Source organism: Coniophora puteana (genome assembly GCF_000271625.1).
Source record: "Coniophora puteana RWD-64-598 SS2 unplaced genomic scaffold CONPUscaffold_3, whole genome shotgun sequence".
Taxonomy (NCBI): Eukaryota; Fungi; Basidiomycota; class Agaricomycetes; order Boletales; family Coniophoraceae; genus Coniophora; species Coniophora puteana.
Genome location: NW_006913055.1, coordinates 3,167,077 through 3,194,377, shown reverse-complemented (window position 1 = coordinate 3,194,377; position 27,301 = coordinate 3,167,077). Strand labels below are relative to the sequence as shown.

The window sequence follows — 27,301 nt, the reverse complement described above, 5'->3', positions numbered from 1 at the left end:
GTGAATGTAGACGGCCTAGGTATGAGGGAGCAAAAGACATCCTAGCCAGCATCTCAAGGCGGCCGGGAATGCCGCAAGCGACCGCTTCCTTCGGTAGCAGCGTTTGACGTGTACTAGAGAACGAAGGGGGAGAGCGAGAAATGTAGTTGTGCGAGGGAGTCCAGAGGTGAGGCGGGGTACGTGCTGATAGAACAGCCAAAGGCGCCAATATGAATAAACCGCTACTCTAACTTGAAAATGAGAGATCGTCAATCAGCAGTCTAAAGGAACGTTACGAAAAACGGGACGGATAGTTTGTCTTCACCTGCAATAGGTACGTTTTCCGTTCTTAGCAGTGGTAGCCCCTCGCTGGCAAAGACTCGTAGCAGACGCGTCAGACTGGACTACGCAGATGATTGGGTCGGGATTTGCCACCGGAGGCGCCGAAAGATATCCGAAGAAGACGGGATTGCCATCCGCATACGTAATCTCTTGCCGCGAGACGCGTCAGGTCTTGTGCTGTGTGCCGGCACCACCGTAACTCCCACCTCCATTCTGCCTTTGGTCAACCTTTGGTTCAACATCCCCAGACGACTTCAAGGCTTGAAACGCTGAGTGTTATTCCTTGATTACCAGTACATGCTTCGTGAGTCACAAAGCTGCTCCCCTGCGCATCCGCGGTCTGCATATTTCATTCGAAAGGCAATCATTGACCTAGTTAATGACACCGCAGGGAGCACTAAACATCGAACTTTGACTATTCTGCATCACCCGCATGACATCGTCCGAGGAAGAAACCAGTGCCGCTATTTCGTCCCACACAAGCGCCAAGAAACGCAGAGTTCAGCGAGCTTGTGATGTCTGTCGGCGCAGGAAGAGTAAGCATCGGGACTCTTATCTTACACCTCACCGCACTTACCAATTTTCCTCCAATGACGCAAACACCATCATAGGTCGCTGTACGTGCCCCAGTTGAAGTTTGTGTATGATATCCCCAGTTTTAGACGCATATATATGCTAGGTGACGGAGATCGGATGCTAGGAAGCAAGTGCACGACCTGTTCCATGAACGATTTGGAGTGTACGTATGTAGAGGCAGGAAAGGTAAGTTTTGTCTATTCAACACTTACTATTATCACTTGCCTACTATCATGCATGGTAGATACGTCGAGTATCGAAAGAGTAAGAAATTCATTCTCAGTGATAAGCGCGTGCGTTTAGCTCACCTACAGCAGATACGTTGAAAGTCTGGAGAGCAGACTTCAACAAATGGAGAGACTGTTTTCCAAGGTGACATCTTTTTTAGCGCTGGAAGCGTAGGACTCAACCATCTGAAGTTATGCCCCGATCTCGATGTTGCCGAGCAACTTCGGAACGAAGCTGGGAATGACGTTCAGACAGGGCACGGCACAGCCCTATCCTCTTCACCCTCTTCCGTGTCGCAGCCGCTGTACCGATCATCCACTCTCGGGTCAAGACATCAGTCCCCCACCCTTGAGGATCCCGTGTCAAGCGACGAAGAGGTGGATATGCTTGACCTCAAGCTGACTGAAAGTATCCGCAAAATGGCGATCGACCCAACACGCCATCGGTTCTTTGGTAAATCGAGCGGACTAAAGCTCATTCAGCAGGCACTAGACCTCAAGAAGGAGCACACTGGTGATCGAGCAGAGAATATGCTCGATGTCTTTTATCGCAAAGAGCCAACTTTCCTCCGCACCCGTCAGGTGAGTCCATTCGGACGTTACCGATGACATCCTTCGCGTTGCTGTATGTTGACTGGCCGTCTCTATCTACTCCATCCTTGCGTTTCAAGTGGGAGAACCTAGGCAGAAACATGGAAGAGCCACAGTACTCCTTCCCAGAGCCCGACCTGTGTTGCAAGCTCATCGATCTGTACTTTACCTACAACAATCCTATCACGCCTGTGCTTCACCGCCCGACATTCGAGCGCAAATATGCCGATGGGTTGCACCTCCGCGACTCGGCGTTTGGAGCCGTCGTCCTCCTGGTGTGCGCGGTTGCTTCACCGGGATGTGATGATCCTCGGGTGCTGCTTCCGGGGATTGAGACCGAGCACTCAGCGGGACGGCAGTATTTTGAGCAGGTGCAGATCATGAGAACGACGCTGCTGGCACCACCGTGTCTGGAGGATATGCAGGTGTATTGTGTAAGTTTATCCACCAACTCCTACGCCGGAACTACGAATACTAAGGCACGTATTTGTGAAGCTGTCCGCGATTTATGTACAGGGGACGTCGACGCCTCAAGCGTGTTGGACAATTGTTGGAATCGGCATCAGGTTGGCCCAAGACGTTGGTGCTCATAGGCGAAAGGTGTACAACCGTAAACCGACAGTTGAGGATGAGCTTTGGAAGCGCGCTTTCTGGTAAGTGACCTCGTGACTACGTATCCCTAATATATTTATGGTGCTCTGTGAAGGATTCTGGTTAGTCTCGACCGAGCATACAGCACCGGCTTAGGCAGACCTTGTGCGATACAAGACACCGAGTAAGCTTTTGCGTCGAAGATACTTACATTGTGTTTACGTGTTTGCGAGCAGCTATGATCTTGATTTTCCTGTTGTTTGCGACGACGAGTACTGGGAACATCAAGATCCAGAGCAATCTTTCAAGCAACCGCCAGGCAAACCGTCTTACGTTGCGTACTTTGTCAGTGCTCTTGAGCTCGGCCAGGTTTTGGCTTTCGCGCTACGGACTATCGTGAGTAAAGCTTTGGAAAGCTCTGGTAGTCTTGGAGCACTGATAAGCAAGCGGGCGAAAGTACTCTATCAACAGGTCGAAGGTCATGCTTGGCTTTACCGGACATAAGTGGGAGCAGCATATCGTCTCCGAGCTAGATTCTGCGCTGAACAAGTGGATCGACTCAGTCCCAGATCATTGTGAGCGATCATCGTTTTTACGAAGCTCTCGCGACACTCACTGCCTGTCACCAACAGTAAGATGGGACCCAAACATACAAGACCCTACTTTCCTCCTCCAATCCTGTGCACTTTATGCGGGCTACTATTATACGCAGATCCTTGTCCACCGTCCATTTATCCCTTCGGCTCGAAAGCCATCGCCGCTATCTTATCCCTCGCTTGCAATATGTACGAACGCAGCACGCTCGTGTTGTCACGTCGTTGATGGATACGTGCGGCGAGCTGGTATGGATATGTCCCCGCTCCCCATTGGAATTCAGGTACGTCAGCTGGCTGTAGTTCATGGATTTATACGTGGTCACGTCAATGGGCATTATCATGAGCGTCGCACCACTTCGATTCTCATTCAATCTCACCTTTTGCTGTCTGGTCCCTTATATATCTCAGAGCTAACGGCGACTTTTCTTTGCAGTCCGCAACCGTCACATCGGGTATTGTGCTTTTGGTCAGTATCTGGGGCGGCAAGCGGTCCGGAATGGTAATCAATCCTGAGAAGGAGATGGTGGATGTGCACAAGTGCATGGCTGTGCTCAAGCTTTGCGAGAGGCGGTGTGTACCTATTATGGCGTCCAACTACCGACTTTGCTTATACGGATAATAATAGATATCCTTTTGCGGGTAAATTTTGGTGCGTATAAACTAAGACTAGCTTGTGCAAGTCCGCCTGCCTTACTCATCTGCGAACCATCTCATGTAGGGATCTCTTGTACGAGCTCGCGTCCGCGGGCGACCTTCCGCTTCCGCAAGCAAGGCCGACGGGAGCGGTCAAGCGCGAGCGGGAAGAGGATCTATCCTCTGTGGCGTCCGTCCTGCAAGCTGAACAGCCTGAATCTGAGCCACGCAATATCGCAAGGCTGCGTCGTGTTGCGCGGAGTAGCACCGTACAGCCTGACATGCATACGCAGAGCATCCAAGCACCATCAACATCGTTCATTCAGGCTACGTCAACGACGCACCTCTTCAACGAACAGCCCCAACGTCAACATCAGTCCCAGCAACAGACGGCGAATGATCAAATGAACCTTGGCGCAACTGCATTGTCGACCTCGCAGCCCCCTCAAACGCAACACGTTCTTCGCTCTGGCGATCTTGACCCATTTGGAGCGTGGCTTGATGTTGGCGCCACTAGTCTAGACCCGTCCTCAATCATGGCGGCTTACGATACCTCAAATGTTGGGGATACCAGTGAAATTAACGGCTTTCATGCGCAAGAATTTGTTGCGGATGGTAGCGACAACTCAACTGCGACCTCGCATGTACCTTATGGATTCGACCACTTCTTGTTTTACCTCATGCAGCAGCAGCAGCAGCAGCACCCAAGTATCGGCATAGATGGCTCTGCTATGACCGGATTCGAGAATACGGGCACGAACGGAATGGCGATGACTCCGCAGGCGACCGCGTCAGACATTGGTTCGAGCCACACGGATGGCAATGGGACGGTGATGTGGTCGAGCACCCCGACGGATTTTCAGTATGTTCTATCAAATGCCTCTTAATGGTAGACGTGGATCTCACTGGACGGTTTCAGAGTGAACGATTGGGGTTCGTACCTTAGCAATGCCTCTGGAACGAAGTACGGCGATGGGACACAGCCGCAGCATCGGCAAGATCGTAGCTCATGAACCGGAGGTGCGGAGAATCCTTCGATAGCCAGAAATCAAGTGGCCTCGATGCGACAACGGTTATGATTAAGTTTGCGATTTATCAAAGGGCGTACTTCTATAACTGCAAATAGTTAGAGAATATAGCACAGCTATAACGATGAATAAAATATCATTACATTCCGCCTGGTGCCGTAATGTGGTTCAAATGACTAATCGCCAACGAAGTGCCGTTCACGAAACGACGAACGTTGAACGTTTCTTGCGCCGAGGGGGGTGTCGTGGTTGGCACGGTCGAAGGGTGCATCCTTGTCTGAATCGATTAAGTGCTACATTTGTGGGTCAGATAAGTGAGCGCCCAAACGACATCTTCGATGTATGGTCTCGTCAAGAATGAAGGTTTCAAATTTAGTGGAAACGTGTAAACTCTGGTCTCTACATGCTTCATGCAGCAATACCTAATCATTCTCATCCTCGACTTCTCCAACATAGTCTCGCTCGTACCATCTGGCTCTCAGCTCTCGCATCATCTGCATGTGCCCGTGACGAATACTAAACTCCACCCACGGGATCGAATGCTCCGCCCCTATCGCATTCGCTACTTCCCTCCCATTATGAAGCTGGCGATGGTCGCCAGTGAGATAAAGGCGTGCTAGGTGACAATCCGAGCGACGAAAAAGGTCCTTCAGGCATGCTTCCGTCCTTCCATCGATGGGTATCGAAAGCTCGGTCAGTGCAGGAAGAGTGGCTGCCGACAATAAACTTGCGCCGTCAGCGGGATGCTTAGCGGGCCGAACACAAATACGCCGGAGCCGATCGTGTGAGAATTGTTTAGGCTCCCAGTAAATGCGACCCCGAACGAAGAAATCGACGAGGTTAGGATACTTCTTGAGGAGTGGGTTGGGATTCAGACGAAATCCTGAACATTCTAACACAAGGGATTCAAGACTAGGCAGCACAGACACGGAGAAGAAAGTGTGGACATCCTTTGTCCGTATTATCTTTATGCGAAGGTGTGTCAATCTCCGCCAGTCCGTGTGCAACGCGGCAGTGGTAACGTTGAGGTGGGACCCTATGATGGTAAGCCTCTCCAGTTGACCAAAGCGTGAGAGCTGCTTCCGCACTTTGCTGTATAAGAAGCTGGGGGCCTTCATGCTATCGGCGGACACATCATACAAATCCACGCCTTTGCATCTTGCCCTACAATCTGATAGTAGCCCGCGGCTAAACTTCCTCAGGAACTTGGATGGTCCTTCCGGGAAATCGACGATGAGATAGGGGAAAACGGGCGCCGCTCGGGAAAGCATATCTATCTGCCCCTGTACCCCCTTCCGGAGGGCACTCGGCCCATTCACGTGAATGAGGCTCCATAAACGTGGTGTTCCAAGAGCAATGTCCCGCCATCGTTTGCAGACCTGAGCAGCGTTGAAGGAGACGTTGAACCCCATGACAATGGCAGGATGGGATGGTCGCGGTCGAGTACGAACGAGGAAGAAGATTTCTGTAAGGATCTCGACCGGTAGACGGTTCACAGCTGAGATAAGCCTCGACGACTCGCGCATAGACTCTGCCAGCTCCGCTCTAAGGTTGCTCAAAGATGCGAGTACGTAGTCCAGATCACTGATCATCAAAGACCCGTCGAGGACAAAGCGGCGGATATCGGTGACTTCCTGCACAGAGCAAGTGTTGTTATGATAGGCGCTTTCGAAGGATGCAAGTCGGTTTGAATCTATCATGCTCTGCGGGTGCGTTCAGAATAGGATGATTTGTATTTATAGGTTCGACTTGTACCTGTACCTTTGCCTTGACTGGTGGAAGCTACACGTGAACGAGTTAAGATACTGTCAGTCAAACACATTGTGGTATACTTGATGTAGAATGACATACAGCGTCGGATAGTTCTTTAAAGACCCGAGGAGGTCGGTATGTCTCGTCTTCGATGCCCATCGAAGTAGTTAACTTCTAAAGCGCTGATAAATACGTGCGTCAAGAGCCAGCATCGCGTTACGTACAGTTTTCTCGGTCATGCTCGTGTTTAGTATAGATTTATAGCTTCTGCGTCTAGTGCTTGAGGGGGCCCGATGACGCTATAAAGTTGATTCGCTCGGCGAGTCCTGCTGAGGTCCTGGTAGCGAGACGCAAGCAAGACGCTGCAAGATGTCAAAAGAAGGTCGTCAGCTACTGGCATATAATCCGGAGTTAAGCGCATGGAGGCGGTAAAGGAATAGTTGCACACTGTGCCATAAGTAAAACAGCTGGATAAAGAGAGAAGACGAGAGCATAACTCACCGATGAATGCTTGAATGGTCGACTCCTCTGCTTGCGTTGCACCGAACACACGCGCACTGACGCGCAACCACTGCAGACAAACTGTCATCTTTCTGTTACGAAAAGTGAGTGAAGAAGGCGGACAGATGAAAGCCTTTTTCACCCATCTTTTGCTGTGCGAAAAGTTACTGAAAAGATGAACTTTTGCCTCGGAGTTTGCATTTCTGTGCGGAGATTAGATAGAAACACGTCCAAATCGGGAAGGTGGAGTCCAAATTCGGTAACCCGCCAAATTTACCAGCGCAAAATTGACGCAAATGTCGGCTAAAAGAATACCTTTTCCTGTGCAAAAGGGGGTTCCAAAACTCGGAGGGAAAGGCTTTCATCTCGCCGCCTCTTTCTCTCGGTTTCATCCCGAGTAAAATCGCTGTTTGTCTGCAGTGAACCGGTACGCGCCATCTGAGCGCGATATTGAAACCCTGCCCCCTAAATTCAGACTCAGCCACGGCAGCGCCACCTGACCTTCACTGCAGACAAACGGCGATTTTACCCGGGACGAAACCGAGAGAAAGAGGTGGCGAGATGAAAGCCTTTTCCTCCAAGTTTTGGAACCCCCTTTTGCACAGGAAAAGGTATTCTTTTAGCCGACATTTGCGTCAATTTTGCGCTGGTAAAATGGACGGGTTACCGAATTTGGACCCCACCTTCCCGATTTGGATGTGTTTCTATCTAATGTCCGCCCAGATATACAAACTCCGAGGCAAAAGATTAACTTTTCAGCAACTTTTCGCACAGAAAAAGATGGGTGAAAAAGGCTTTCATCTGTTCGCCTTCTTCAATCACTTTTTGTAACAGACAAATCACAGTTTATCTGCCGTGCTTACACTACGGGCAAACTGCCGTTTTTCGGCGGAGAAAAAAGAGAGAAAAGGCGTGTAGGTGAAAACCTTTTTCGCTGAGTTTTCACCGCGAGAAAAGTCAAAGGAAAGATTATCATTGAGCCCGAGAGAGCGCCTTTTCTGGGTGAGAAAAGGATAAATGTCCAATTATGGATGCCTAATTTGATAATTGTGCCGATTCTGGGAAATCGTTAACCTTTTCTCGCCTGGAAAAGGCGCTCTCTCGGGTGCAATGGTTATCTTTCCTTTGACTTTTCTCACGGTGAAAACTCGGCGAAGGGGGTTTTCACGAGCTCCACGCATTTTCTCTCTTTTTTCTCCAGCAAAAAATAACAGTTTGCCCGTGGTATTACCCTCGAGCAACTCTCGAGCAACCTTCTCACTCATGGGTAAACGAGGGCCCCGGAAGCTCCCCTCAAGGTTGGTCCGCTATAGTATATTTTGATTACCATATATGGTAAGGAGGTTTGTCCGGCACAATAGTATATTTTACGCTGGAGGGGCTGATGTTTGTCCGACATAGTATATTTTTGACCCGTGAGAACAGATATGTTTGTCCGACATAGTATATTTCTTGGCCCCTGATGGGTCGATGTTTGGCCGGTATAGTATATTTCCCATATGAGTAAAAGTTGCTGGTTGTCGATCTGCAATGCCGAAAGACACTGCAAGTCACATCGAGTTGTAGGACAGTGCCATAGCAAATGTGATGGTTGTCTACTTGTACCTCAGGCCCTGCTCAGAAAGGAGTTTGCGTTCGAGAGTTTGGGCGAGCGCGACAAGAGTGCGATTTTGCTTAACCTGCTTCGGCAGGTGCTCTAAACCTCTCCCCAAGGTAAAGCACGGCGAGTAGTTGTAGTTGTAAAGCGCATATTACTTGTACATTGTTTCACACTGCCTCGAAATCCTCCGATAATGATCTTAGCAAGATAAGCTAGCACACATCAAATTTTCGTGGACACATTAATATTGGCTCTGGAATCTGGGTAGCCGTACTTTCCTATAGCTTGAATGTTCATATGTACGTGCATGCCTCCACTGCAGTATACCATCTTGGACCTGAGGCACTATTAGTGACAATCATAGTTGTCTCTCTCTCAGAGTCGACACCAAGTCAACACCTCCAGTTAGTACTATATGGTGGGATATTCTAATATAGCCAGTGCTCGTCCGGCAGCTTCCAGAGCCTTTGTTCTCAGGTACTATATTGATACGGTCATGCATGAAGAGCTGCAGTTTACCTTACCATAATCTTCCTGATACCCTTGTATGTTGGTCCGCCATAATATATTTTCGTGAGAACTTGTGCATATGTTGGTCCGACATAGTATACTATCCCACGACATAGGGGCTATGTTTGTCCGGAATAGTATAATATCGTGGGAATTTATAGTATATTTTGACCCCAAATCGACCATTTTGGCCGGACAAACCTTGAGGGGAGCTTCCGGGGCCCTGGTAAACGCGACAACGCAGTTCGCTCGCGGTCTTCAGTTCCCCGGCCCACGAAGGCTCAAACATTCTTATTCACTCCATACTCACGACAGTCGATTCAGTTGGCCCTTCGTGGCCGAAAAAAGCTTATTCCAAGCGTCCTAACTTGGTCAGCGCTCACGGTTACTAGTTCATAGACAAATATCCGCCGCAACCCACCATCAAGTCACCATCGCAAAGGCGACGGTTTGACCACAATCTTTGTCACATCCCGAGTCGCTCGATGACTTATCTTCATCACAAAATACCCTCTAATTGTGTCCAAACGAGTGACTGCCTTAGATGCACTTTAAGCTACAACAGCGCCTCACTGGCGACCGCTCTCAGGCGCCACCGGAGGCCTTGCACCCTGCTCTCACGGATGTCTTCGCCCTCGTCAGCTGCGATACCCGTCTGGAGCTGCGAACTCGACAGCTTACTTCTTATGTCGGTGCTTTCAGATCGTTGCTGGAGATTAGCTTGGCAACGCGAGAACTTTCGGGCCCAAAGTCTGTCTTCTTATGCATTCTGGATGCTATTGATAGCTGCCCGACCAGAAGGGCCAAGGTAAGTATCCTTCGACTGTCTAGGTCGATGGTGTTTCGCCCCTGAGGCATTGCGGAAGGTCTTTCGCAGAGCCAGATGGATGGGATATAAAGGTAGGTCCGTTCTCGTCTTCCATTCTTCAGCGCCCTTCACTTGGTTCCCCTCGAGTACTCGCACCCTCTCATCTCATAGCACAGATCATGGTCCTCAAGCTCTACGGTTACCCCACCTCGACCTGCACGCTGCGCGTCGCAGTGACCCTGAAGGAGAAGAACGTCCCGTTCGAGTTCATCCCCGTTGACCTCGTCGGCGGACAACACAAGACTCCCGCCTTCACCGCGAACCAACCCTTTGGCCAGGTGCCCTACATCGTGCGTCCTCTGTCCCTATTGTCCATCCTCATACGCCCCTGGGTCACTGAAGCATATGACCGGCTGCTTTGTCCCAGGTGGAAGACGACGGCTTCCAGATGTACGAGTCCCGCGCGATCGCGCGCTACATCGCCGCGAAGTACGCCGGCGTCGGCGAGCAGCTGATCCCGAAGGACCTCCGCGAGAGCGCCATCTTCGAGCAGGGCGCGAGCATCGAGCTCACCGACTACGAGCCGTTCGTGTCTGGCCTCGCGTGGGAGAACAAGTTCACGCAGTGCGTACCATTCCACAACTGTTCCGTCTGCCTGCGATGTTGTCTGATACGATTCCTGCGTGCGTGGAAAGGATGTACGGCGGGACGAAGGACGAGAAGCGCGCAGAGAGTCTGCTGGCAACGTGGCGCTCCAAGCTTGACGCGTACGACAAGATCCTTGGGCAGCAGAAATATATCGGTGGCAATGTATGTTTATCATGTCTTTCTTCCTTATCCTCCTATATGGCTGACCATCGGATGCAACAGAAAATCACTCTCGCAGACCTGTTTCACCTCCCATACGGCAGCGTCCTCCTGGGCATTGGGATTGATGAGTTCAGCAGCCGCCCAAATGTCGCGAGGTGGTGGAATGATATCACATCCAGGCCGTCGTGGCAGGCGATCAAGGATGGTCTTTAAGTGAATATAGGCTATTCATGTACAACTGAAAGGGAATGATGTACTACTCATTATGTACCACTGACAAGGGATCAATTCAAACTAAATACAACAACATCGCATGTGGGAGTCTTAAGTTCATCCTCGCGATGAGCACCATCCAAATTTCACTCGCACCAAAGAACTATAGTCCATTAAAACACATGTCTGAATAATACAAGCAGTAACTAGTAAAATACAAAGTGGCATACAATAAGTTACATGAGAAGCGCATACGGATGTTGTGGTGCTTTTTACGACACTTCCTCCATGTCTTCATCCTCATCATCGTCCTCGTCTTCGTCGTAGTCATCCATCTTGACATCCGCCTGCGATCCGCTGGGCAACGGTACGTTCTCGGCCTTGATCTGTGGCAGCGCAATTGATGATCAGACCATGCCACATTTATCGCATACAGCCAGAAGAGAATACTTACCCCATCGGTCTTGAACACCTCGCTGAGCTCCCAGAGGCCGTTGTGCTCGCCACTGCGATGGAGCGACGCAATCTCGTTGAGAATTTCCTTCAGATAGACCTCAGGCTGCTGCGTGCGTTCGCGAAGTCCCTTAATAGGCCAGCGCGGCTGTTCGCGAAAGAGGCTAAAGAGCATGTCGAGCAGCTGGTTGCGCGGCATGCGGGCCATGCGCTCGAATGCGCCTTTTGGGGGTCTGTTCTTGGATTTCTGCACACACACAAACGACGTTGAGCGACGACGCAAAAGGGAAGAAAATGAGGCGACGCACGACCAAATCCGAGAACGAGCCCGAATTGTTAACACCACTGCTGAGCTGATTGATCCCTCCACGCCCACCCCTCACGCCCGCTTCCTCGATCATGCGTATCTGCCTCTGCGGAGTGTTGTACACCCGCGTGCGCTCGCGCATATGCTTCCTATACGAGTCGTTGAAGATCGGTCTGAGCGAGCACTCGTGTCGTATACGGCCCGTCACGATCGTCGTCCGTGACCTTGGATTGTGCGGCCTGCCCGCGCTGGGCGGGGGCGGCTCCTTCGGGCGCTCGGCGACGACGAGCTGGTTGTCGACTTCGCTATTGACCATCTCGAGCTCGTACCTGTCCACGTGCTGGCCACCGCCTTCACCACCGCTGAAGAAGGCGGCGTTGGAGTCGAACACGGGCAGGTTCGGGTCGCGCGGGGTCGGGTCGTTCGGGTCTGGGGGGAGGAAGAGGAAGATGCGCGGGGATTTGCCGGTTGGGGAGACAGCGTGGTCGTACACACGGATGGTGGCAAGGTGGACGTCCTCGGCGGTGACATTGCGCCAGCGCTGCATGAGGTGCTTTGGTATCTAGGTGTTCGCATAAGTCATCGAGGGGACTTGATTTAGAATGAAGAGAGCCGCGAGAGGATGGCAAGAAAGAGTGGTGGGCTGGAAAGCGTACCTTGACCACCCAGACACGGCCATTTCCCTTGTCTAAGACGAGATCCTCGTCAGGGTCTGGCAGGGCTTCGTCTCCATCCTGACCTCCTTCGGCGTCGAAGGGCTTCTTCTCGTCTTCAGCGTTGGCGTCTTCCATGGTGATACAACTACCAAGGATATGTGGCCGAGAACAAGGACGAAGGAACGACGTCGACGTCGACGGGCAAAGAATCCAGTCACGTCTACAGCTAACAAAAGCGCGCCGGACGCGCCGATTGGGATTAGTCATCATGACTCCTGGGGTTCGGCAAAGGCTCGGCCGAGCTCGGAAGTCACTGGCGGAGTGAGAAATGGCATGAAGCTTTCGGCGATAAGTAATCTTCGCTTTTCAACTTGCTTTTCAATCTCGTTTTTTCTTTTCGCTGACGATTGATTTCCCCTGGCGGAGTAAAGCCTGGTTTAGGGCCACAATTTTGCATGCCTAGTAATAGCTTGTCAGTATTTCTCAAGTCCACTGTTCTTCAAGACAACTATACTAAACTCCTGGCACCCTTATAATGATCAAATCGTTAACCCACGGTCGAAACCACATACCAATACCCCACACAGCCTCTACTTGTCGTCAACATCAAATAATCATGCATCTGGCTCTCCAGCTCCATGAGATCGTTCTGCAGATCGCACTACAGCTGGAAGGTGACCCGAAAGGCTTGAAGTCGCTTACTCTGACATGTCATGCTTTTTCTGATCCTGCTTTGGATGTAATCTGGGCGGAGAAATATAACCTGATGTCCCTCCTCAAAACTCTTCCAGAAGGGCTAGTGTCCTACGAGCGAGATACCAAGATGCGTCATCATCCTCGGCGAATGGTAGGTATAGTCCATGTTGTTATACCTAGGCTAATTTCGGGTCTACTCACATTCCCTAGGTATATAATTTCACGAGGCTGCTTACTCCATTCGACTGGGCTCTGTTTTGCAAGTACTCGAGACGCGTTCGAAGATTCTTTGGCTTTCTCGATCACATGTTCTGGGGCAGGGGCACTGAGGCTGGTGTCGCAGACGTTTCGCCTGACATCATTTGCGCATTCTCCTACTCGCCGCCCGATGCTTTTCCCCTCTTCCCGCGCCTCGAAGAAGTGACATGGCGGATTCCAGCCCCTGATGCCTTCTCCTTCTTGCGGGTGATCTCTGGGCCATCGTTGACCACACTTGATCTATCCGTCCCAAAGATTGATAAAGATGTCAGAAACGATCCCGACAATACAAACACGGACTCTCACACAACAACGCAGAGGCGCGCAGAGGTGCTCGCACTCATTGCTCAGCTTGGAGCGATGTGTCCTCGCATGAAGAGCTTCCAGTGGGCCGACCTATGGCGTTCTTCAGCTGCGACAGTCGCCATGTCAGAGGCAGTTTGCCAGTGACAGCATCTAGAAACGTTGCATGTAGATGCGCTCGCGGACATCGCGCTAGAACATGCCATGCACCTTCGTACCCTGCGCAAGTTCAACACTCACTTGCCTATCGTCGCCTCAAACACTCTCGGCCCTGCTCCACGCCAGGAAAATGATGTGTTTCCAGGGCTTCAGGGCTTGTGTCTCAAGGCCAGGAGCTATGGATATGCGGAAATTACTAGCTTTCTGGACTCCCTACCTGGTCGCGTTCGCGCCTCTACTTTTGAAGCACACACATCCGCTCCCACCAATGTGGCCACTACTCTTCCCGACCTCATCAAAGCCATATCGCGCAGGCTCGACTCCGACACGCTCGCGTGTATCACGATCACGGGAGACCGGTTTTACGAAGACCCGAGGATAGAGCAGATCGCCGCCTTTAGCGTCACCATCGAGACGCTTCGACCGCTGCTTGGCTTCCATAATGTTGAGAATGCAGAGTTGAACTTCAAGCGGGCGATTTCCCTCGTTGACGAGGACCTACTCGAGACATCACAGTCATGGCCGAAGCTTCGCGCTCTCAGGCTCAATCCCGGCGAGGGGTAGATACAGACCTCACGTGTCACGTTCGCCGGGCTGGCATCCATGAAAACGCGTCTCCCCGTGCTGCCCGAGCTCGCGCTCGCGCTAGATGGATCTAGTGTTTTTATGGAAAGCGCACATATCCCAGTATTGTCTCTGCAAGACAGTGGAGTATGTCTTATAGAGGAACTCGACCTCCTTGACTCGAGAGTTGGAGAGGACGCCGAAAGCGTCGCAGAGTGCATGTGCGAGATGATGATCCTTGGGATAGGATGCAGCCTCTGGGCGTGGCAGTCGGTTCATGTGGGAAATAGGTAGCGGTGGAGTGCGAGCGAGTCTGAGAAGTGGTGGGGGAGTGTGTTTAAAGCCGTGCGGAGGATTCGTGGGGAGGTTGACGGGATACATCTGACGGAGAGTAGCGAGGAGCCAGAGGACGAGAACTAATGCATTGAGTAAAGCTCGTTGACAGATATGTGTGTCTCGGGATACTTGATTTCGAAAGTGGTGGTGCAGTAGCTGTGATTTCCAGCAGGTTGTCCCGCAGTGTATTGCTACGGAAGTTACCGTCGGAGCGAGATGCGCAAGGACTGCGCGCGTCGCGCCGTCGCTGATCGGACGTCAAAGCATTCCTCTGCCACAACCACATCAAGGACCTGAATCGACATTGGATGTTTCATCGTTTGTACTGTTGTCCTCAGCCCGTCTGCAGAGGCTCTTGACCGCACCATAACCTCGAACCCGCAATCTATTTTTAACCAGCCTGAAAGGACCATGCACTCAGCTCTCAAGGTCCATGAGATCGTCTGCCAGATCGCACAACAGCTAGAAGACGATCCAGAGGACCTGGAGTCGCTGGCGCTGACATGCCGTGCTTTCTGTGACCCTGCTCTGGACGTACTCTGGGCGGAAATCTACAACATCGTACCTCTACTCAAGTGTCTCCCCGATGGGCTTGTCTCCTATGGGAGAGATCCAACTCGGCGTGGTTATCCTCCGAGAATGGTACGCGATACACTGTCGTCTTATCCAAGGCTCTCGTTTGCTAACGTCAAACCACCAGCTCTATAACTTCACGAGGCCACTGGATACTTCCGACTGGGCGATGTTCTGCAAGTACTCGAGGCGCGTTCGACGAGTTTTTGGCTCTCTGACCTACAGGTCCATCGGAAGGGGCACCAAAGCCTACACCACGGACGTGTCGCCTGATGTGCTCCTTGTATTCGCCCATCCACCACCTGATGCCCTTCCTCTCTTTCCACGTCTGGAGGAAGTCACATGGGGGATTCCAGCCCTCCACGTCTTCCCCTTCCTGCGACCGATCGCCGGACCATCCCTTACCACTCTGGAGCTGCGCAATACACATATCGATGACGACGATGAAACTGAGCTCGAAGCAGCAGCAGCAGCAGATACGGGGATAGACACAGACCAGAGAGCGCGGCGACGGGCTGAAGCGCTCGCGCTGATCGCTGGGCTCGGAACGATGTGCCCTCGAATGAAAAACTTCAAGTGGTCTGACCTGTGGCACTCGTCGGCTGCGGCTGTCGCCATGTCTCGGGCGGTCTGCCAGTGGCACTATCTGGAGGATCTGCACGTTGACATGCTCGCGGATATTGCGCTAGATCATGTTATGCGCCTTCGCACCCTGCGCAAGCTCAGGATTCATGTCCCGCTTGTCATCTCGAACGGCCACAGTCTCGCTCAAAATCAATGTGGGGATATATTTCCGGGCCTCGAGACTTTGCGACTCAAGGCTCGGGGTTGTGGATATGCAGACATCACCAACTTCCTCACCTCTCTACCTGGTCGTGTTCGCGCACGTCGTTTCGAAGCGCATACGCCCTCTCTCGCAAACGTTGTTGCGGATCTTCCCGATCTCATTCAAACTATATGTAACCGCTTCGACCGCGACACGCTCAAAGCCGTTTCTATAACGGAGGATCGAACGTACGACGACCAGAGAATAGAACACGTCGCAGACTTTGACGTCACCATCGACACGCTCCGTCCGCTCCTGGGCTTCCGAAACATCGAGAGTCTGGAGCTAGACCTGAAACGGTCGATCTCGCTCGACGACGACGACCTCGCCCAAATCGCCTGCTCGTGGCCCAAGCTCCAGGCGCTCGGGCTCAACCCCGGCGAGGGCTGGATCAAGACGTCGCAGGCCACGTTCTCCGGGCTCGCAGCTATGAAAGCGCGGCTCCCCAAGCTCACTCGGATTGCGATCGCGCTAGACGGGCGCAGCGATACCGCTGCGACTCTCACTCCGCCGCCGTCGGTGTCTCTGGACGAGGGGGAACTCGTGTGCCCCGTAGAGGCGCTTAATCTGCTGGACTCGAAGGTCGGCGAGGACGTCGACGGGGTCGCGGTGTTCCTGTGCGAGGCGATGCCCCTTGCGGGTGGATGCGAGCTGGGAGCGTGGTGGTCTGTTCATATGGGGAATAGGTGGCAGTCGCCGGCGAGGGGATACGAGAAGTGGTGGGAGAGTGTGTTTAGCGCTGTTAAACGGATTCGCGGGGAGGAGGGCGAGGTAGAGGATGGTGACTCGGGGTGCTCGGATGATGGGGACTAGGATTGGTGCGAGCGTTACGGACGGATGCTTAACTTGTCATTATGCCCAAGGCTGGTGGTAGCTCCAGTGAGGTTGGGGTAAAGAGACGCCTGAAGCGATGGCGTATGCAGTCTGGCGGCACTTCCCTTTGATTCGGACTATTGACGACGTTACATGTCTTTCGTAGGATATTGAACCATGAAGGTGGTACCACTTTGAGGTAGGTAGATCAGGCCATATGCCCGATGGTGAAGGAACATTACGTGTAGCACGATAACATCAGCTGAACATGGCATGGGTCGTACGTTGTGGGCTACTTTTGGGTGAGCGTTGCTCGTGAAAACGCGAGTAAATTTAGGAGATGCTATGTCGTTCGGGAGTAAAGTTCACCAATCGTTGGCGTGTGTTACCCGGATAGGTCGCAATTGGGGGCTACCTGCTGTAAAGGCCGATAGCTGACGAGTGCACGGCAAATGAGTAATATTTAAAATACGGTCGCTCCGGCGGAATGAATATGGCGCTCGAACGATCCAGCAATAGAACTCATGATGCAACTGTGGGGTGAGATGGTGGGATGGTTTGACCTGGTTCGAGCGATCCGAGGAGACAAAGATAGGAGAGTGCAGATCCGACCAATCAGGAAGATTATAGGCGGAGGTGGTGAGCCGGGAATTAGGTAAAAGAGGGTGACGAGGGTGACGGGTAAGATCGTTGTTGACAGGGGTTGACCTGGTCGTGACAGCGGTGTGCCGATGAGTCGTCAGCGTCTCGGACAGACCGAGATAACATCCCGAGACAAGCTGCCGGTCTCATTGGTCTATTATCCCAGGTTATCCCTGACTCTCTTACGACGCTCAACTACGGCGCAGCCTTTGGATCGCCTGGGATTTTCCGGTGTGAGTTAACCCCGAGGCAATCCTCGTTCCCGCCGGCTGACTCATGCTCCCCGTCGGCTTTCCCAGTCTCTCTTCTATCCACGCCCCTGGCTGCTTTACAATTACCACCTACAACATTCCACTGCTGTCACAGGCACAGCAAGCAGACACAACTTTGACTGACTCCGACCCACTACGCCACCATCCATGTCGTCGGCAGAAGACGACTACAACGACCATGATGGCGGTCATGGAGGCTCCAAGAAACGTAGAGTTCAACGAGCATGCGACATATGTCGCAGAAAGAAAAGTGTGTATCCATCTCCTCATCCCTAACTGGCGCTTATCTGGATGTACGCGACTGTCCAACCATTTCTCTAGTTCGATGTGAGTAGACCTACCTTTGAGACGTCAAGCACCCGTCATAACGAGCGTGTGTATGCGCTAGGTGACGGCGGTCAAATGCCTGGCAACAGATGTTCAAATTGCATCGCATACAACTTTGAATGTTCCTATGTCGAGGCTGCAAAGGTGCCCATCCCACTTCCTCCCTAGCTCATCCCCATGTTGATCTCTGCCTCAGAAGCGGGGCCCGCCGAAAGGGTGACTACCTCCTGAACAGACGCGCAAACCTCTGTGTGCTGAACCAGTGTCCCACAGATACGTCGAGAACTTGGAGAACCGGCTCGAGAAGATGGAGAAGCTCCTTTCCAAAGTGAGTATCCTCGCCCGTGTCATGGTCATTCTGACCGCATTTACACGCATACACCCAGGTCTGCCCCGATGCCGACTTCTCTCAAGAGCTTGGCGGCCGCCCCATCAAGAAAGACGCCTGGCTAAAGAACAACGATCCTCAGTCCTCTTCCATGTCAGCAGCCACCGCAGGCCACACCTCGCCCACTTCCGCAACCTCCCGCCACGGCAGAGCAGCAGCAAATGGCGGGCAGACGACACCGCTCGAGGACCTGGTCTCGAGTGACGACGAGGTGGACATGCTCGAGCTCAAGCTGACCGAGAGCATCCGCAAGATGGCGATCGACCCGATGCGCCACCGCTTCTTCGGCAAGTCCTCCGGCGTCACGCTCATCCAGAAGGCGATCGACCTCAAGAACGAGTACACGGGCGACCAGATCAACAGCATGGACTTCTTCTCGAGACGGAGACCCGAGTTCGACGTGTGTCATCCGGTGAGTCTCCTCATTCGTGTGCGCGGAGGAGGCTAACTGTGACATGCTGCGACCGCAGTGGGAAATCGCAGGCAAAAAGATCGACGAGCCGACGTACATCTTCCCGGAGGCCGACCTCGCGCGCGAGCTGATCGACCTCTATTTCAAGTACTCGAACCCGATGGCGCCGCTCCTGCACCACCCGACGTTCGAGCGCAAGTACGCGGACGCGCTGCACCTGCGCGACTCGGCCTTTGGCTCGGTCGTGCTCCTCGTGTGCGCCGTCGCAGCGAGGTGGTGCGAGGACCAGCGCGTGCTGCTGCCCGACACCGAGAGCGAACATTCGGCGGGGTGGAAGTACTTTGAGCAGGTGCAGATGGTGCGCAAGACGCTGCTGGGTCCGCCGTGTCTGGAGGATTTGCAGGTGTATTGCGTGAGTTATTGTCTCGTTTCGTCGTTTCGTCGTCTTAGGCGGCGCAGATAGTCGGTTTGCTCACGAGTGGTATAGCTGTCTGTTCTGTTCTTGCAAGGGACGTCGGCGCCCCAGGCGTGTTGGACGATTGTGGGCATAGGTATTCGGCTCGCTCAGGACGTCGGCGCGCACAGGCGGAAGGTGTACAACAATGACTTGACAGTTGAAGACGAGCTGTGGAAACGCGCATTCTGGTATGTAAATCACACTTATCAACAGAAGGTCAGTAGTGGAATGCTGACGCATCTCAAGGATCCTGGTCAGTCTCGATCGCTCGCTCAGCTCTGCCCTCGGACGACCGTGCGCTATTCAAGACGAAGAGTGAGTTTCGAGCGCATATATGCGCTGATTTCAGTTCTAACGGCGCTTCTTCCGCGCTCAGCTTCGACCTCGACCTGCCTGTGGTATGCGATGACGAGTACTGGGAACACCCGGATCCGGAACAAGCATTCAAGCAGCCGCCCGACAAGCCGTCTTACGTCGCGTTCTTCATCAGCTACCTCAAGCTCAATCAGATCCTCGCGTTTGCGCTGCGAACCATTGTGAGTGATCCCCCATCATGCCGACTACGATGATCCATCACCATGCATCATCAGTCGCCGCTCCCGCTGTTGATGATCCCCCCGATGCTCATGATGGCTTTGCCTTGTATAGTACTCCATCAACAAGTCGAAGGTGCTGCTGGGATTTGTGGGGCAGCAGTGGGAACAGCACATTGTGGCTGAATTGGATTCGGCGCTGAACAAGTGGATCGACTCGGTGCCGGAGCACCGTGAGTACTTCTCCCCTTCCGCGTCCTCACCCCTCTTACTCACGATCGCCACTGCGCACTCAGTGCGGTGGGACCCAAACAACCCCAAGTTCACCTTCCTCATGCAGTCGTGCACGCTGTACGCGAGCTACTACCACACGCAGATCATCATCCACCGCCCGTTCATCCCGTCGCCGCGCAAGCCGTCGCCGCTGTCCTTTCCCTCGCTCGCGATATGCACGAATGCGGCGCGGTCGTGCAGCCATGTTATTGATGGGTACAGGAAGAGGACGGGCACTGTGCCGAGCTCTGTGCCGGTCGGTCTTCAGGTGAGCTTGAGTACGGGTGCGGGTGCGGGCGGGATAAGTGCGGCGAGCCGGCTCAAGGCCGAGTCGGACATTTCTCCTTTCCCTCTTTCGGTGGGCATCTCTCCGGGCGCGGGGCGGGGCGGGGCCTCCCTTTGCTTTGCTCTCGATGGCACGATGGGATTGCTGATACGGATAAGCGCGTGCAGATCGCGGCGTTCACGGCTGGAATTGTGTTGCTGCTCAATATCTGGGGCGGCAAGCGGTCGGGTCTGGCGATCGACCCGGTGAAGGAGATGGGGGATGTGCATAAGTGTATGGCTGCGCTCAAGCAGTGCGAGAATCGGTCTGTATTTCTCCTTCTTTTGTCCGACTAAGGCAACGCTGATAGGAGGGTTTTGTAGGTATCACTCGGCGGGGCGATTATGGTGCGTATGGATCTGTCTCACCGCAGTCTACATTGGTCGGTTAACATATGTACAGGGACATTCTCTACGAACTCGCATCTGTTGGCGACCTCCCGCTGCCGCAAGCGAGCCCATCAGGGATGGCCAAACGCGAGCGCGACGAAGACAGCCCCGCCAGTGCAATCGCGCCTGTATCCAACCACACCACGCCCAGCTCGGCGTCCAGCCATCCCACACCTGAAGCTCAGGCCCATGGACAACGCCATATTGCGGGATCGAGACGCGTCACGCGAGACGGCGGAAGGCCATCGCGCGGAGGGATGCCACAGCATTCACCGGTGTTGGCCACGATGCCAGCAAGGCAGCCGCATGTCACGTCGCCCTCGCTGGCGAGCTCGCCGCTTCCCGTGTACTCGAACGATCTGGGCAGGCTGCCGCTGCACAGTCATGGCCAGATGAGCTTCGGTGCGGCTGCGCCGCCGTCGCCGCTGCCGCCTCACGGGCATGTGCAGTCTCCGCCCAGGGGGTCGTCTGGATTCGACGCGCCGAGTATGTGGTTCGGGGCTGGTCCTGGCGCCGGGGGTCAACACAGCCCGCCTTCGATGATGACGCAGGGTGGACCTGCGGGTGCTGGGTCCGGGCCTGGGCCGGGAGCCAGCGCGGGGGCAGCTCCGCATGTGCCGTACGGCGTGGACGAGCTGCTGTATCACCAGATGTTCGGAGGACACTACTCGGAGCAGCAGGCGGGGCAGCCGCCCGGTCAGGGGCCGTCTGCGTCTGCGGCGGGTCCTGGTGGGTTCGGCGACGCGAGCATGGAGGGCCTGCTCATGGGTCCGCAGGCCGGCGCGTCGGGCCCGGGAGGACCGACGAGCCCCGCGAATCAAGCTCAGGGCCAAGGTGCTATGAACGGCATGAACGGTATGGGCGGTGCGCCGATGTCCGGGATGGGCGGGATGAATGGCGGGATGAATGGCGGGATGAACGGGATGAACGGGATGTTGGATGCGGACACGATTGCGATGTGGTCGAATGCGCCTAGTGGGTTTGAGTGAGTGTCTTTGCTGTGTTTAGCGTGTGGGATGCTGACTGGGCGTGTCCTGTGTGTTGTGTGCTAGGATGGACGACTGGGGATCGTATATTAGCAGTGTGTCGGGGATGAACTACGACGGCGGCGCGCACCATCAGCATCCACATCAGCACCAGCACGGTCATGGCCACGGTCGGTGAACGCGGAGCTGATAGTGTGGTTAGACTCGGGGTGGGTGGTCTGAGGGTGACTTATCGGTGCGGCGTACATTTACAATACATTTTTTACACATCTCCACTCTGCTCCTAGTTGCTTTGCTGTCTGCTTCTCGTTGTATCTCTAGGTGTCTGTTTCGAGATCCTGCCTCCCTTGTATACGTACGTATATCTGCATCGCATCGTAATCTGTATGGCTTTCTCTAGATCGCACGTCCTCGTCCCATAGAACTCATACATTTCTGTTTCTGTGCTCAAGGACGCTTGTTATGTAGGCCGAGGATAAAATTAGGTGAGCGTCATTCGGGCCGGTGCTGCTTATTCCTGGACTCGGGGACCTTGGGCATCGAGCTCGAGAGCGATGCATGTGATCGAGGCCTCTGAGGTGGGGCGGAGACGATATAAGACGGTCCGATGCTAATTCGATAACGTCCTCCGACCCGGACTTGAACTCAGACAATGGCACCTCGAATCCCTCTATTGTTTGTACGTCTATGGCAGCTGTTATCGTGAATTGCTAACGGTATGCTTGTCGACTGCAGGGAACAGCGACGTTCGGTGCGGATGGGAAGAATGGTGTGCGGATCGCGGAACAGCGGGAGTGCCAGGGCGTGCTTGATGTGTTCTTCGGTGCTGGACATCGGGAGCTGGATACGTCGCGGACGTATGGCGAGGGAACGACGGAAGAGGTGTGTGCTATCGCTGTCCTTGGCTTGGTGTGACTGAGGCTGTCGCAGATGCTGGGGAAGCTCGACTTGAGGGATGCAGTGGTTGACACCAAGTATGTGTTATTATGTAATGTAACGTCGAGCACACTCTGGGCTTTCTGACGGAAGTCGGGGGCAGGGTGTACCCAAACACGCCTGGCGATCATTCTCCTGCCAACCTGCGCGGATTGTTCCTCCAGTCACTGAAAGCACTGGGACGCGAGCGCGTACGGACGTTTTACTTGCATGCTCCGGATAGGAGTGTCCCGTTTGAGGAGACCGTGGCCGAGGTGAATAGACTACATAGCGAAGGGCGATTGTAAGTCTTCTGTTCAAAAGGAGGTTACGTTGACAACAACTCATCATGTTGTAGCGAGATCTTCGGCCTGAGCAACTTCGCTTCATGGGAGGTAGGTGTTATAGCCTTCATTTGCGTCTTGTCAGGTCCAATTTGAGGTGTCATGGTGAATCAACAGGTTGCCGAAATCATCATGACTTGCCGGGCCAACAACTGGGTACAACCGCGCGTGTATCAGGTGTGAGTGCCTCGTTCAATTCCGTCCTTAGGTGGCGCCAAAGTTGACAAGCATCTTGTTCAGAATGTACAACGCTATCACGCGCGAGATGGAGGACGAGTTGGCGCCTTGTTGTCGGAAATTTGGTCTACGGATCGTCACGTACAACCCTCTTGCGTGCGTGTTATATTCGCTGAAGACCTTATATATTGACCGCTGACTATGACAATCGCAACAGAGGCGGTTTGTTCGCCGGCAAAGTCTCTCTGAGCGGGGCAGCCCCTGACGGAGGGCGCTTCGATCCCTCCTCGCCAATGGGACAGCTATACCGATCACGGTACGTCCAGGAAGGGTACCTCCGCGCACTGGAGCTCCTCAAACCCGTTGCGGTACGTTGTCCACAACGACTTTGACCGTGTTGTCTTGACCAAACGCGTATTGGTTCAATGCAGGATGCTCACAACCTCCGTCTGACTGAAATAGCCCTCCGTTGGTTGCAGCACCACTCCGATCTAAGCCCGGAGGACGGCGTGATCCTGGGTGCGAGTAGCGCGGCTCAGCTAGCGGAGAACTGCGCAGATTGCGAGCGGGGACCGCTGCCTGAGGCGGTTGTGCAGGCCTTGGACGAAGCACAAAGAACGGTGAAGGTGTACGGACATGCACCGAGGTACTGGCGGTGACCGATGGACTGTAGTTCCGCGATGCTTCGTAATGTGTACGCGCGGTTGAAACGGCGTCGGCTTGGAAGGCTGTGCTATTGTGATTTGTGGGCGCACTCGAGATCTTCCAGCTTCAATTGAGTTGTAGAGTCGACATCTCCGGCTGCGTCAACAAATGAGGAGAAATCTTTGTTCCGCAGCCCATCACTAGCTTGGCAGTCTTCGAAAGCTGACCTGCAAGTTGTTGAACGTCCCTTTCGAGCCTAGCAGTCTTCTTTCACATCTTTGAGAAGGGCAGACAGCGAATTGGTTCCTTCAAGGCCTCATTAACATTTCAGCTCCACGAGGAGACTAATCAACTCTTTGACAGTTGACAGTTGTTCTGATAGACTTTGCAAAGCGAGAAGGTCCCGCGGAGAAATGTGACGTAAATACATCCGGCATTTTCATCTCGGATTCTCACATCGGCTGGTTACTCCTTGAGCCTTCCGCGGCCCGCGACACGCGTTTGCTGCCTGGCTGCATGTCGCGTGGGCTCGAGCGCTGGCCTCGCATTCGTCTTTACTTTCCCCTCCTTCACTTTGATCTGGCATGGTCGCGCATGCTGGGCTTTCGTACGTCTCCCACAGCTTGTTTCGCACTTCTTCCGTGCTCACATGCACACCTCTATAGATATGGTGCTCTCTTAATCGGCGTCACCGTCAACGCCGCCCTTTATGGCGTCTCGGCTGTTCAGGTGTTCACCTACTTCAACGCGTACAAAAGGTGTGCTGACCTGTGTCGCAGCTCTCGGAGCAGTACTCATCGCGTTGCTTGCTCCTAGTCATGACGACAGCAAATGGATAGCATTGGTCGTAAGTGCCGCCTCCCTCCTGCCATCTTGCCTTTCTGATCCCTCCAAGGTTCTAGTGATCCTGTCCTTGGATACTTTCAGTACAATATGCGAGTCGCTGTACGCGTACAATGCTCTCGTCTCCGACTTTGGTACGCTCATGCCCTTGTATCTCACTCGATATCTCGACTCACTAGCGTCCCCCAGGGCAACCTTCCGAACTTCTGCAGTCCAATTGGGGTAAGTACTATGAGCCTATTTTCTTTTTTGCTTAGTCTGACGTATCCCAGAATTCTTCATCTGTGCGTATGTCACTCGTACACACGTGAGATTATCTCACATGTTCAAACGCATCAGTGCCGGCGATTACCGTACGCGAACTCTGCAATGTTCCTTCGTCCGAGACTGATTTGAGCCATTAGGCCATCACTTCGACCCTAGTTCAAGGCTTCCTTGCATGGCGTATACAGGTCCTGACCAGAAATCGCTGGGTAGTTGGGCTCATTGGTGTCGTGGCATTCGTGTCTTTGCGTGAGTTCACTCGGCGTCTGCCCAGGTCTTCGCTCTCTAATCAAACCCATAGTTGGCGGGATAGGATCAACCATCGCAACGGACCGCGTCCGAACGTTCTTCTATTTCCGCCAGTTCGAGCCTGTCGTTGTAGTGTGGCTGGGCTCTGCGGTGCTAGGGAATCTCCTCATTACATTCGTAATGATCAAGGCTCTCGTGCGTTGTCTCCGCGTATGCATGTGCTGAAAACGCGGTTGCTCATCTTGTCGACTAGCGGGCACACAAGACTGGCTTCGCTGATACCGACACCGTCATAAGGAAGGTCACTGTCTGTAAGTATACTCCCTCAGCTTTAATTCCTCGCACTAAATGGGTGTATACCCAGTGGTCGCCAATACGGGGCTGATTACAGCTGCCTGGACGCTGGTGGACCTAGTGTTGTATGTAGTATATGTAAGTCACATTGTCGCGCTTTGAGATGCACGATAACTGATACAGGCACAGGCGAACGGCACGTACGTTAAGCGAGACAGACTACGATTGTGACCGGCCTTACTGATTACCCTCAGTCATTTCGCGATCAACTTGAGCTTGGGGAGACTTTACAGCAACTCCCTCATGCTCACGCTTAACGCGCGGAAGAAACCGGCTCAGGATGGCAATTTCGCAGTTATACAGTTCTCCGCGCGCGGGAAGGTAAGTCTTCTTGCTGGCACTTCGGATGAGACGAGCTCAGGGGTTTGTATGTTACACAAAGCCAGGCTTAATGAGACTGTCATCCCATGTTGAGAGTATTGCCGAGGTGAGTTACCCTCACGGCATGTTTGACTACGTGCTAATGGGGGCGCAGGATTTAGAATTTGACTTTGTCAAAACCCAAGATAGATTATCTATTATTAGCACTTATAGTACCAAACCGCTCGTTACTTTGCCAGAAGAATAGCATACTGCCATTACAAGGACTATAGTATATCCGACTGACAGAAGTAAGGCCTCCGCACTCCCGCTTTACGAGCCGTGGTCCTGTGGCTGGGTTCCATTGTTGTAATTCGTGCCAGACACACTGTTAAGGTACGCGCGCCAACTGTCCACTCTAAAATACGCCGGTCAGTCCTGCATCTTCTGCTGGTCGACGGAAAAGGGAACATACTCGAAGCCATTAGAGGCATTCGACCACATTGACAACATACCGTCTGACGACGTGGGCTGCGAGGCCATCATCATCCTATCCATATCCATACTCTCTACTCCGGCCACGGTCGTACCCTCGGCCTCGGCACCCGGTAGCTGCTGCTGCGACTGCATCAAGTGGAACAGGAAGTCTTCGATTCGATAAGGCATGTGCGGGGCCGCATTGACGTATGCAGTATCGGCGGCGAACTCATGCATAGAAAAGCCGCCACTCTCAGCGGCCCCAATGTACGAGCCATCATAGGCCATCATGACGGACGGAAGGTCCAGGCTACTAATCTCACCACTGAGCCACGCTTGAAAGGGGTCAAGACCATTTAGGTGAAGGGCATGTTGGGATTGTGGGGGGTGCAGAACCGACGACGCAGCTGCGTCAGAGCTCATCTGATCATACATAGGCAGTTGCGTGAGCTGCTGGTGTGTTCGTTGTTGCGGCTGCATTTGAGAGTATACCGCTGGTGCATCCTGATTCAACGACACGGGCGGAAGGTGAGTGCTCTGAGGCAACTGTTGGATGCCACCCTTTCCCGCAACGCGGCTCGACCCTGCGATAGCGCGTGGCCCAGATTCGGATTGTCCAGTCTGCGACAAAGAATCTACGGGAGCCGTGTCCTCTTCCCGTTCACGCTTGCCTGTTCCTGTTGGCATTGTTTGCGGAAGAGGAAGGCCTCCAACTGACGCGAGTTGGTACAAGACGTCCCTGATACGAATGTATCACTCATGAGTGGGCGAATCTATATAGGCTAGAACAACACAAACGCACCAAATTTTGCCCGCTCAGGGGTACCTGCCATTATCAGTGTTAGTAAAAGCAGTGGTTTCGAAGGCCAAAACAGGTACATACCGCTTCTCGCCGAGCTTGAGCGCAGCCATGCACTTGTGCACATCCGCCATCTCCTTCTCAGGGTTGATTACGAGCCCGGACGCCTTGCCGCCCCAGATATAGACAAGCAGTACAATGCCCGCCGTGACGGTAGCAGCCTGCAAAG

The 27,301-nt window shown here is 53.4% G+C and overlaps 10 protein-coding genes across 10 annotated transcripts; 7 read left to right on the top strand and 3 right to left on the bottom strand.

The window, feature by feature from the left end:
- The first annotated feature begins 590 nt into the window (after positions 1-590).
- Positions 591-4,656, top strand: CONPUDRAFT_142812 (uncharacterized protein). The gene is made up of 17 exons (XM_007768068.1): positions 591-625; positions 713-857; positions 933-938; positions 1,001-1,083; positions 1,142-1,161; positions 1,212-1,269; positions 1,317-1,706; positions 1,796-2,149; positions 2,211-2,368; positions 2,422-2,490; positions 2,543-2,702; positions 2,764-2,881; positions 2,939-3,183; positions 3,336-3,472; positions 3,528-3,551; positions 3,621-4,397; positions 4,455-4,656. The coding sequence occupies exons 2-17, from the start codon at positions 755-757 to the stop codon at positions 4,546-4,548; spliced, it is 2,796 nt and encodes a 931-aa protein (XP_007766258.1). The 5' UTR covers positions 591-625; positions 713-754; the 3' UTR covers positions 4,549-4,656.
- A 329-nt stretch (positions 4,657-4,985) lies between these two features.
- CONPUDRAFT_151611 (uncharacterized protein) lies at positions 4,986-6,554 on the bottom strand (the record flags this gene model as incomplete). Its single annotated transcript, XM_007768067.1, has 4 exons — positions 4,986-6,266; positions 6,325-6,345; positions 6,415-6,489; positions 6,540-6,554. 4 exons carry the CDS (start codon positions 6,552-6,554, stop codon positions 4,986-4,988), a joined length of 1,392 nt encoding a protein of 463 aa, XP_007766257.1.
- Positions 6,555-9,795: 3,241 nt separating this feature from the next.
- Positions 9,796-10,893, top strand: CONPUDRAFT_120606 (glutathione S-transferase). Its single transcript, XM_007768066.1, has 5 exons — positions 9,796-9,826; positions 9,911-10,084; positions 10,162-10,358; positions 10,430-10,544; positions 10,605-10,893. The coding sequence occupies exons 2-5, from the start codon at positions 9,914-9,916 to the stop codon at positions 10,755-10,757; spliced, it is 636 nt and encodes a 211-aa protein (XP_007766256.1). The 5' UTR covers positions 9,796-9,826; positions 9,911-9,913; the 3' UTR covers positions 10,758-10,893.
- A 13-nt stretch (positions 10,894-10,906) lies between these two features.
- On the bottom strand, positions 10,907-12,366 carry CONPUDRAFT_142809 (uncharacterized protein). Its single transcript, XM_007768065.1, has 4 exons — positions 12,174-12,366; positions 11,519-12,079; positions 11,212-11,457; positions 10,907-11,143 (listed from the first exon to the last, which is right to left on the bottom strand). The coding sequence occupies exons 1-4, from the start codon at positions 12,306-12,308 to the stop codon at positions 11,030-11,032; spliced, it is 1,056 nt and encodes a 351-aa protein (XP_007766255.1). The 5' UTR covers positions 12,309-12,366; the 3' UTR covers positions 10,907-11,029.
- An 809-nt stretch (positions 12,367-13,175) lies between these two features.
- Positions 13,176-14,153, top strand: CONPUDRAFT_151608 (uncharacterized protein; the record flags this gene model as incomplete). The annotated part of the gene is made up of 2 exons (XM_007768064.1): positions 13,176-13,530; positions 13,603-14,153. 2 exons carry the CDS (start codon positions 13,176-13,178, stop codon positions 14,151-14,153), a joined length of 906 nt encoding a protein of 301 aa, XP_007766254.1.
- A 747-nt stretch (positions 14,154-14,900) lies between these two features.
- On the top strand, positions 14,901-16,878 carry CONPUDRAFT_163674 (uncharacterized protein; the record flags this gene model as incomplete). Its single annotated transcript, XM_007768063.1, has 2 exons — positions 14,901-15,131; positions 15,190-16,878. 2 exons carry the CDS (start codon positions 14,901-14,903, stop codon positions 16,699-16,701), a joined length of 1,743 nt encoding a protein of 580 aa, XP_007766253.1. The 3' UTR covers positions 16,702-16,878.
- A 655-nt stretch (positions 16,879-17,533) lies between these two features.
- Positions 17,534-22,146, top strand: CONPUDRAFT_100797 (uncharacterized protein). The gene is made up of 17 exons (XM_007768062.1): positions 17,534-17,576; positions 17,643-17,865; positions 17,937-17,942; positions 18,004-18,086; positions 18,139-18,158; positions 18,216-18,270; positions 18,329-18,742; positions 18,801-19,154; positions 19,230-19,387; positions 19,446-19,514; positions 19,576-19,735; positions 19,848-19,965; positions 20,029-20,363; positions 20,459-20,595; positions 20,654-20,677; positions 20,733-21,704; positions 21,772-22,146. The coding sequence occupies exons 2-17, from the start codon at positions 17,763-17,765 to the stop codon at positions 21,881-21,883; spliced, it is 3,120 nt and encodes a 1,039-aa protein (XP_007766252.1). The 5' UTR covers positions 17,534-17,576; positions 17,643-17,762; the 3' UTR covers positions 21,884-22,146.
- A 211-nt stretch (positions 22,147-22,357) lies between these two features.
- On the top strand, positions 22,358-23,800 carry CONPUDRAFT_151605 (Aldo keto reductase; the record flags this gene model as incomplete). The annotated part of the gene is made up of 9 exons (XM_007768061.1): positions 22,358-22,384; positions 22,441-22,587; positions 22,636-22,679; positions 22,745-22,924; positions 22,979-23,015; positions 23,082-23,143; positions 23,205-23,297; positions 23,359-23,509; positions 23,573-23,800. The coding sequence occupies 9 exons, from the start codon at positions 22,358-22,360 to the stop codon at positions 23,798-23,800; spliced, it is 969 nt and encodes a 322-aa protein (XP_007766251.1).
- A 164-nt stretch (positions 23,801-23,964) lies between these two features.
- CONPUDRAFT_100794 (uncharacterized protein) lies at positions 23,965-26,084 on the top strand. Its single transcript, XM_007768060.1, has 15 exons — positions 23,965-24,393; positions 24,452-24,544; positions 24,603-24,633; positions 24,682-24,763; positions 24,819-24,851; positions 24,902-24,913; positions 24,969-24,982; positions 25,034-25,142; positions 25,195-25,337; positions 25,396-25,453; positions 25,507-25,574; positions 25,626-25,636; positions 25,691-25,817; positions 25,883-25,923; positions 25,972-26,084. The coding sequence occupies exons 1-14, from the start codon at positions 24,371-24,373 to the stop codon at positions 25,886-25,888; spliced, it is 810 nt and encodes a 269-aa protein (XP_007766250.1). The 5' UTR covers positions 23,965-24,370; the 3' UTR covers positions 25,889-25,923; positions 25,972-26,084.
- A 23-nt stretch (positions 26,085-26,107) lies between these two features.
- CONPUDRAFT_142807 (uncharacterized protein) lies at positions 26,108-27,011 on the bottom strand. The gene is made up of 2 exons (XM_007768059.1): positions 26,272-27,011; positions 26,108-26,214 (listed from the first exon to the last, which is right to left on the bottom strand). Exons 1-2 carry the CDS (start codon positions 26,958-26,960, stop codon positions 26,130-26,132), a joined length of 774 nt encoding a protein of 257 aa, XP_007766249.1. The 5' UTR covers positions 26,961-27,011; the 3' UTR covers positions 26,108-26,129.
- Between the last annotated feature and the right edge of the window lie 290 nt (positions 27,012-27,301).